This window comes from Mustela nivalis (assembly GCF_964662115.1).
Source record: "Mustela nivalis genome assembly, chromosome: X".
NCBI lineage: Eukaryota > Metazoa > Chordata > Mammalia > Carnivora > Mustelidae > Mustela > Mustela nivalis.
Genome location: NC_139040.1, coordinates 44,375,242 through 44,384,979, shown reverse-complemented (window position 1 = coordinate 44,384,979; position 9,738 = coordinate 44,375,242). Strand labels below are relative to the sequence as shown.

Genomic DNA, 9,738 nt, shown 5'->3' with positions numbered 1-9,738 from the left:
GAAGGTCATAGCCTAGGGACACAGGCCCACAAAACACTGGAATTTAATCATAAGATTATAGAACCCTTCCTCTCCTCCACACATTATCACATTGATAACAAGCCTCCAGTGTCCTAAGAGTAGAGTAGAGCTAAAAGAGCTGCAAGAAGTAGACTCTGCAAGGAGTAATTAGGGAAGCCCAGAGTTTTGAGGGGAGATAAAAATAAGGACACTAGAGGAATCTGAAGACCATAGCACTTATAGCTACAGCAAACATCATTCACAGGCCAGCTGCTAACCTGCTTAACCTAAAACTTCTCACTAAAGGTCTGCTTATCTTAGGTCCTATCAATGCATTATATCCAGCTTTCAACACAAAATTAAAAGGCATGCTAAAAGGCAAGAAAAAACAAGTTTGAGGATAGAAAGCAAGCATCAGAACTAGACTCACAAATATAATGCAGATTTTCGGAGTATCAGATAGGAAATTTAAAGTAAGTATGCTTAATATGTTAACAGCTTTGATGGATAAACTAGACAAGTGTATATGGCCATGGCTGAGATCCAAGCTGGTTCTAATTCCTGCCACATCTCCACACGGCCAAAGATCATGAGAGCTTGGATGTGACTGCGAGAGAAGACTTAATAGGACAGTTGAAGAGGAGCTAGGAGCCGCCCGACCCCTGGCCATAGGGGCAACAGACAGGAAAGGGCCTAGGACCCAGGGCGGGTCCTGACAAGGAAAAAAGGCCCTCCTTGGGCAACTGTGGGGACTGCAAAACGGCAAAGCATGCTACCAGTTTAAATGAGCAGGGAAACAGCAGCGTGGCAGAAAGAATGGGCGCAGAGCAGGGGTTGGTTTTCTCAGGGTCAAGGTGTAGGTCTGCCTTCCTTTAGAAAAGGCGCGGTGGTGAGGCCTTCGTGGGGGTCCTCCCCGCCCTCCTCCCTTCGGTGGCCCCGCGAAGCGATGAAGGAAGAAAGTGAGAGGGCCATCCACCCCAGAACCTCCAGGGTAGTCGGGCCTTAGGCCGCCTCTCCCCGCAGCCTGCTGTCCTGACAGCCCCTGGCCCACCCGCCTCCAATTAGGATGGTGGACGGAAGTGGGGACAGGGAGGCGGACAGACACTGAGCAGCCGGGGGGTTCTCACACACCGAGGGGCGGTTGATATCCATCCGCCGCTGTTCGCCACACACCTTCCCTCCCCGCCGCCCCCGACCTCTGGATCCCAGCCCCCACCGCCAACCGTCCCCGGGTCCCATAGGTTGCAGTGCCAGCAACGAGGGGGTGGTCGCCCGCGGAGGTCTGCAGAGGCGGGCTGCCGTGAGCCCGCCCCTTAGGCTCGGGCTCCTCCTGGCCCCGCCCCCTCTGGGTCGGAACTAGGGTGGGCCGGGGAGGGGGCGTCGAGCCCGTTCGCGCCGTATCCCTCCGCCCCCCTTCCCGACACCCTCGCCGCGAGCGTTTCGTGCCGCATCCTGCGCAGCCCCTGCCCAGTTTGGTGCAGCAGCGCGGGGGGCGGGACGCCTCTTTGCGATTCTGGCCGCACGCAAGGCGGTGGGAATCCGAGTGCAGAGCTCCGAGAGGAGGGGGAGGCCGACGACTTGCACCTTGAGCCTGTGAGGGCAAGTGGGGGTGTCGTGGGGGGAGGCGGGGGACCCCCACTGTCGCCTGGCTTACAGGCTGTCCGGACCCCAGACCCTGACAGCCTGGCAAGGAGGAAGCGACCCTGTCGTAGCTGGTCCCTGAGAGAGGTGCGCAACGCCGCGGGATCCCTGGCGAGGAGAGGCGGCGACTGGCCTGGGTCGGGTCCGGGGCACCGGGGCTGGCCGGAGAGGCTTCCTCGGATCCTCTGGAGGCGAACTGCGCCCGCCACTCCGCGGCCAGCTTTCCAGGCGCCCGCGACCCGCCGTCGACGGTTTCTGTTCTGGCAGGGAGCTGTGGCGGCGGCGGGGGCGGGGGAAGGGTGCTGCGAAGAAATGGCGGAGAGGGAGCTGGGGTGTGGAGTGCCCAGGGAGGCCGAGGGGGCGAGGGGGGGGCGGGGGGGGTGCGTCGGAGCTCTGTGCCCAGCTGGCACGAGCGGGCAGCCGGTGGTGTCGGCTGCTTCGGGCCCTGATTCTGGAAAAGGGCCTGTTGGGCCCCGCGCCCTGGGTGCTGTCCCTTCCCACAGGCGCCTGGTTGATGCCAAAGGCTTTCTGTGTGGTGGGTCTGACGCATTTAGCAAAAGAGTGGTTGAGTGAGTAGGTTATGAAGACATCAAAATGAAGTGTTTATCCATTTCATAATATTGCCTTCCATATATATATATCTTGCACGTGAGTAAACGCAAGGAAATGACAGGGTGAGGAGTAGATCACCTTTCACAGGAAGGGTCCATGTAAAGAAATAGTGTAGTATTAATACACCTTTCTCCTTCAGGATCCTTTTTCTCAACATTGCAGCCCCCTTTAATATGTTGAGGTGTGGGAATGGTGGGTCAAAATAGAGGGGAATATTTTCTGAAGGGTCATTTTAAACAATTTTTTTTAAAGATTTTATTTATTTATTTGACAGAGAGAGATCACAAGTAGGCAGAGAGGCAGGCAGAGAGAGAGAGGAGGAAGCAGGCTCCCTGCTGAGCAGAGAGCCCGATTTGGGACTCGATCCCAGAACCCTGAGATCATGACCTGAGCCGAAGGCAGTGGCTTAACCCACTGAGCCACCCAGGCACCCTGAAGGGTCATTTTAGACCCTATGATGTTTAAACTTATTTCCTGATTCTTCAGAGGTGGTGTTAGGACCTGAACTCTGGGTATCTGTCTGTTAACCTGGTATTTTCCTGGTATTGTCAGTATATTCTCTTGATGTTTTGGTGAGTGTTCATCCTCCTTTTTGCAGGACGGGACTCTTCTCCAGCTAAGGACTGTTCTTTTGTGGGAAGGGTAGAAGTTCCTGAGGACCCCTACTGTGTAGGCTGGCTGGCATAGGTGGCAATGAGGTAGGGTCTTTGTATGCATGGGGAAAGGGTAGGGGCATGCAAAGATGGTATTGAAATAATAGTCATTAATATTTTTACTGAGTACCTTCTAAATACAGTTGCCTACATTCCACTGTCCACTCTTCCATCTTATAATTTGTCCTGGGAAAGAGGTGTGGTCTCTTCTGGGAAAATGACAGAATTAAAAACTGGGAGGAAGTATAATTAGAAAAGCTGCAGGTCTTGGGGGAATGGATGCAGAAACATCTGGTAGGAGCAGACAGGTGGGAGACATTTAACATGGCCTCAAATAAACAAAAGTATGTGTTATAACTCTTGTGATGGGTGTTGGGATTGCTTAATCTCCTGTTTTCTCTTTTGCTTTTTATTTATTCTTAAGTTTATTTCTTTATAGGTTCCTGTAGAAAGCTGTAGGTAGTTTTTCACTTTGAATTAAGCAAGAGGACGAAAACTATTCATTTGGGTCCAAGGTGAGTGTGAGCATGAGCAGCCCTATTTATTGGGGATGGAAATGGGCTACTGGCAAGTAGGTGAGACCAGATCATATCTTGGAGCCATTGTCTTCCAACTCTCCAGACACTTCTATCTTCACATTTGTATAGGAAATGGGGATAAATTAAGCCAGGATTGTGCCTAGAGGGTAATTGATAGATGATCAGGAAGTGGGGTGGGAAGCCATGAGGACAAAGGAGGCCAGAAACATTATATAACCAAAGTTCTAGATTTGAAAAGGCATATATTGGGTTTAGAATTCAGAACACATGTCTGTCTACCAAAGACTCAAAATTCCAGTGCTCCTGTATTTTTGTCCGTATGTCTGCCTGTGTATTGGCTATAGGACTTTTCATTCCTAGAAGTAATGAAGGGGGAACAAATTGCACTAGATGCGTATAGGTTGGTGTGAGGCCTACCTTGGTAGACCTGTAGAGTATAGTGGTGTATACCAAAGGAGCTGGATGTTTTTTAGCCTTTCTCACTTTCAGCAAGATTTTCCATCATCTGCTCCTATGTGATAAAGAGAAAAGAGTGTGTTAGTGCTTGGACAGTACATTGTTGGGCATTAGTGGGAGTGTGGAAGGGATAAAATAAGGTAACAGAGTTTTCTACTATTCTACGTCTGTCATATAATCCATCTCTATTTTCATGTCTTGTGTGGCTGTCTGCATGGAGAAACACAGTTGGAAGAGACTTAAAGCTCATTTTCTTCTTCCACCTCCGGTCCATCTGCAGTGGTGGCTATAGTGGCCTTGGAGTGGCAGATCATCACCTTCAACAGGTCTGTACTCAGAAACCATCATCTTCACTCAAGCTGAATTCCTCTGCTTGTCTCTGTATCACCAACAGAGGCTGTGTGTTTTGGAAGGGGACTGTGTGACTGTTGAGCTAATGAGTAACTCTTGCTACAAAGTTTACATCTGACCCAGTGAAAGAGTGTTAAGGCATTGACCTGGGACACATTGAGAACCAAGGCCAAGATTTTGTAGGGCTATCTATATAACTGGTCTTCAACCATGACTGGGGCTAAGAAAGAGAGTAGAAACAAAGCCAAAACTCAAAAAAGGGCTGGTGTACAAGCTGAAGCAAAAAGGGAGTCTACTGGCATAGTCAGACCTGTAGTCAAGACCCAGGACAAAGCAACAGCCAAGGCAGGGTCTCAAGCTGATGCAGCAACGACGACGATGAAGGCAAGGTCTAAGAACAGGATTGTTACTGAGATAAAGGAAAGAGCCCTGGCAGATTTCAGTCCCAAAGCTGAAGATGAGGCCACTAGAGTACCTGGGATGTCTTCTGTGGCTGAGGTTAATGCTGAGTCCAGGTCCACATGTAAAGATAAGGCTGGTATTGATACCTGGTTTTGGGCTGAGGAAGAGGCCAATGTTGGTTCCTGGTTTTGGAATGGAGAAGAGACTAGTAATCCTTCTAGTGCTAAGGATGAAGGTAAAGCTGGTATAGGTCCCCCAACCTGTGCTGAAAAATTAGAACCTGTAGCTGGGGCCAGCTGTAAAGCTACGCCAGGGACTGAGGAGGAAGAGGAAGAAAATGTTATTGGGAACTGGTTTTGGGATGGAGATGAAACCAGTTTTGATCCTAATCCTAGACCTGTGAGCAGGATAGTTAGGCCCCAGCCTGTGGATGAAATTAATGAAAAAAATAGGCCCAAGGACTGGTCTGAGGTAACTATCTGGCCCAAAGCTCCTGCTGTAACTCCAGCAGTGTTAGGCTTTAGATCCCATGTCCCATTTGAGACAAAGCCTCCTTCATATATTGTCCTGGCCTCAGCTGAGGAAAATACCCCTTCTTTGCCTGTGGAAACAACATGCCCTTCTAGGAGCACTACTTCAAGCTCACAGCCTGTCCCTGAGTACCCATTTGGTTCTGGCCCTTGCATCCAGACTATAGAGGAGATTAGACGCCAAATCAGGATCAGGGAAGTGAATGGGATTAAGCCTTTTGCTTGCCCTTGCAAAATGGAATGCTACATGGATTCTGAGGAATTTGAAAAACTTGTTAACTTACTTAAGTCAACTACTGATCCTCTTATTCATAAAATAGCTCAAATTGCAATGGGGATCATTAATGTTCATCCCTTTGCCCAAGAGTTTATTAATGAGGTGGGTGTAGTGACACTTATTGAAAGCTTGCTCAGTTTTCCTTCCTCTGAAATAAGAAAGAAGGCCGTAATTACTCTGAATCCTCCTTCTGGGGATGAGAGACAACGCAAGATTGAATTACATGTTAAGCATATGTGTAAGGAAACCATGTCTTTTCCCTTGAACTCACCCGGACAGCAATCTGGATTAAAGATACTAGGGCAACTGACGACTGATTCTAACCATCACCACATTGTTGCTAATTGCTTTGCAGAGCTTTTCCATTTGCTATCCTTGGGAAATCGTAAAACCAGAAATCTTGTTTTAAAAGTACTTTTGAATATGTCTGAAAATCCAGCTGCAGCCAGAGATATGATCAATACAAAGGCCTTAGCAGCATTAAAACTCATCTTTAACCAGAAAGAGGCAAAAGCCAATCTCGTTAGTGCTGTGGCCATATTTATTAACATAAAGGAGCATATCAGAAAGGGTTCAATTGTAGTTGTCGATCACATGAGTTACAATACACTGATGGCCATTTTCCGTGAAGTTAAAGTAATTATTGAAAGAATGTAAAATGAGCCAGAAATAAAAGTGAACGCTTTGAACAATCTAATCGGCTGTGTATTCCTAAAGAGCCTTACATAATGTTTTGAATGTTACCAGTGTGTGCATTATAAAATCACATCTTTAACATGACATTACTGTGACAGTCTCTAGGTTTGAGCTAGACCATTTTTGAGATATCAAATGGGTATTGCATTGTAAGCTGAAAACATCACTTGATTTTAATCTTGTGTAGATGGGCAACTTTTTAACATTTTACTTAAGATAGTGAACCAGTTCATCTTAAGTAGGGTAAACTTGTTCATTATTATTTGCTTGGATCTATTTCTAATGGCAAAAAAAAAAAAGAAAATGTCATTGAAATTTGTAATTGCAGAAATAAAGCATATGCACACAAAAAGATAACAGCATTCACATATATCCATACATATACAGACGAATTGCTGAATGTGCTCTCAATATGTAAAGGAGGCAGGAGTTGCTGTAGGCTGTTTAATGTAAGAGGAATTAGTGTTTTCCCCTTATTCAGCCTTCATCAGATAACTCATGGTAGGAATTACAACTGCTGGTGTAAACTGAAGAGAATGTGTGAAAATATTAGGTTGTATGCTTTGAGATTTTTCAGTAGTTATGAAACTAAAACAAGATCATACTGTAAATTATTTGTAACTTTCTCCTCCCTGACTGTATATTTTGGGCATCTTTCCATATCAATAAATGTGCTTCTGTAACATATTTTTTAATCACTTAATGTTTCTTCTGTGTGAACAATTAGTGCATAGTGCCCTAATGTTTCATTGCATGTCCCTCTTTTTTTTTTAAAGATTTATTTTATTTTTGATACAGAGAGAGCGAGCTCACAAGCAGGGGGAATGGCAGGCAGAGGGAGAGAGAGACACCAGCCCCACACTGAGCAGGGAGCCTGATGTGGGGCCCCATCCCAGGACCCTGGGATCATGACCTGAGTTGAAGGTGGACACTTAACCAACTGAGCCACCCAGGTACCCCATGCATGTCCCTCTTAATAATATGCACACATTTAGTTTTTTGGAAAAACAAGAGTAGTATTCTGCAACTTGCCTCATCTTTATAATTATCTTTCCAACTTAGTATTATGCAGATCTACTATAAGCTTTTTATTTAATAGCTTTATTGATATATAATTGACATACATTAATTCTTATATATTTAAAGTATATAATTTGGGGGCAGCTGGGTGACTCATTTGGTTAAGCCTCCAACTCTTGATTTCAGCTCAGGTCATGATCTCAGGATTGGTGAGGTTGAGCCCAGCATCACACTCTGCATTGAGTGTGGAACCTGTTTAAGATTCTCTCTCCTTTCTCTGCCCCTCCCTGATCATGCTCTCTGTCTCTAAATTAAAAAGAAATCTTTACAATATACCATTTAATACATTTTGATGTATGTATACATATGTGAAACTATCACCACAGTCAAGATACTGAACATACCCATCATGACCCCCAGAGTTTCTCCATACCCCTTTTTATCCCTACCGCGTTTCCCTATGTCTCCCTGTCTCCAGGCAACCACTAATCTGTTTTTTTACAATATAAAATTGTTTTCATTTTCTGAGATTTTTATATAAATGGAGCCATACAGTATATATTTGGGGGAGTTGGTCAGGGGTGTGTGGCATCTTTCACTTGGCATAATTATTTGAGACCCATCCATGTTGTTATGTGTATCAGTAGTTCATTGCTTTTTTATTTGCAAGTAGTCTCTATGATTATATCACAGTTCATCCATTGACCTGTGATGGAGATTTGGGGGTGTTTCCAGATTTGGGCTATTACAAATAAAGGCTGCTATGAGCATTTTTATACAACTGTTTCTGTGGACATGTACTTTGCTTTTCTCTTGGGTAAATACTTAGGAGTGGAATGCCTGGAGTATATGGTAGGTGTACATTTAACTTTTACATTTTCCAAAGTGGTTGAACTGTTTTACATTCTTGCAGCAGTGTGTGAGAATTCTGATTTCTTCACATGCTTTTTAATATTTCATGTGGTCAGTCTTCTTAATTTTAGCTGTATCTCATTGTAGTTCTTTTTTAAATTTAAGTATGGTTGACATACAATGATGTATTAGTTTTAGGTATATAACATAGTGATTCAACATTTATATGTGTTACAAAGTGATCACCATGATAAGTCTAGCTACCATCTTTCACCTTATGAAGTGGTTACATTATTAACTCTATTATCTATGTTGTGCATTATATCCTTGAGTCTTAATTTATAACTGAAAGTTTGTACCATTTAATCCCCTTTCCCTATTTTGCCAATTCCCTTCCTACTCCCTTCCCTCTGGCAACTACCAGATTATTCTCTGTATCTATGAGCCTGTTAATGTTTTTGCTCATTTGTTTTTTAGCTTCACATATAAATGATACCATATAGTATTTCACCTTTTCTGTCTGAATTATTTCACTTAACAAAATACTCTCTATGTCCATCCATGTTGTCACGAATGGTGAGATTTCATTCTTTTGTATGACTGAGTAAAATAATCCATTGTATGTATACCATATCTTTATTCATCTATCAATGGGCACTTAGGTTGCTTTCATATCATGGCTACTGTAAATAATGCTGCAATGAACACAGAAGTGTATATATCTTTTTGAGTTACTGTTGTCATTTTCCTCAGATAAATACCCAAAAGAGGAATTGCTGGATTGAATGATAATTCTATTTTCAATTTTTTGAAAAACCTCCGTAGTGTTTTCCATAGTGGCTGCACCATTTTATATCCCCATCAGCAGTGCAATAGGGTTCCCTTTTCTCCACATCTTCACCAATATGTGTTATTTCTTTTTGATACTAGGCATTCTGACAGGTGTAAACTGATGTTGTGGTTTTTTAGAAAATTTTATTTTTTCAGTGTTCTAAGATTCATTGTTTATGCACCATACCCAGTGCTCCATGCAATACATGCCCTCCTTAATACCCACCACCAGGCTCACCTAACCCCCCACCCTCCTCCCCTCCAAAACCCTCAGTTTGTTTCCCAGAGTCTGCAGTCTCCCATGGTATGACTCCCACTTTAATGCTGTGGTTTTGATTTGCATTGCCCCAAAGAACAGTAATGTTGAGCAACTTTTCATGTTGGCCATCTGTATGTCTTCTTTGGAGAAATATCTATTCAGGTCCTCTGCCTATTTTTTGATTGGATTGTGTTTTGTTTTTTTATATGTTGTATGAGTTTATATATATATACATTATATGTATATATATAAGTGTGTGTGTGTGTATTTATATTTATAATAGGGATATTAACCCCTTACCAGTTTTATCATTTGAGACATCTTTTCCCATTCAGTAGGTTGCCTTTTCATTTCGCTGATGGTTTCCTTTGCTGTGCAAAAGCTTTTGTTTGATGTAGTTCCATTAGTTTAATTTTGCTTTCCTTGCTTGAGGAGATAGATCCAAGAAAATATTGTTCAGACTGATACCCAAGACTTCACTGCCTCTGTTTTTTTTCTCATTGTAGTTCTAAATTGCATTTCTCTAATGAGAAATGATACTGAAAATCTTTTCATATGTATATTTGCTATCCAATTATCTTGGGTGAAGTTCATGTAAATGTTTTGCTCTTTTTAGAAA

At 43.8% G+C, this 9,738-nt stretch overlaps 1 protein-coding gene across 9 annotated transcripts; it reads left to right on the top strand.

Annotated features, from left to right (window-relative positions):
• Window positions 1-907: 907 nt before the first annotated feature.
• LOC309856827 (G protein-coupled receptor associated sorting protein 3-like) lies at window positions 908-9,317 on the top strand. Of its 9 annotated transcripts, none has more exons than XR_014307365.1 (5): window positions 908-1,728; window positions 2,852-2,951; window positions 3,346-3,421; window positions 4,130-4,227; window positions 6,934-9,317. XR_014307365.1 is itself a non-coding variant. In XM_082718456.1 (5 exons), the coding sequence occupies exon 5, from the start codon at window positions 4,463-4,465 to the stop codon at window positions 6,116-6,118; it is 1,656 nt and encodes a 551-aa protein (XP_082574582.1). In that variant the 5' UTR covers window positions 912-1,593; window positions 1,673-1,728; window positions 2,852-2,951; window positions 3,346-3,421; window positions 4,130-4,462; the 3' UTR covers window positions 6,119-6,844. The 9 variants fall into 9 exon arrangements, 8 of the variants coding, with proteins under 8 accessions (XP_082574582.1, XP_082574583.1, XP_082574580.1 ...); XM_082718456.1 differs by lacking the exon at window positions 6,934-9,317 and having other exon boundaries at window positions 912-1,593; window positions 1,673-1,728; window positions 4,130-6,844; XM_082718457.1 differs by lacking the exon at window positions 6,934-9,317 and having other exon boundaries at window positions 912-1,599; window positions 1,673-1,728; window positions 4,130-6,844.
• Window positions 9,318-9,738: the final 421 nt, after the last annotated feature.

Coding starts and splice junctions, on each gene's coding strand:
- LOC309856827 (XM_082718454.1), top strand. CDS start 4,463: ATGACTGGGGCTAAGAAAGAGAGTAGAAACAAAGCCAAAACTCAAAAA.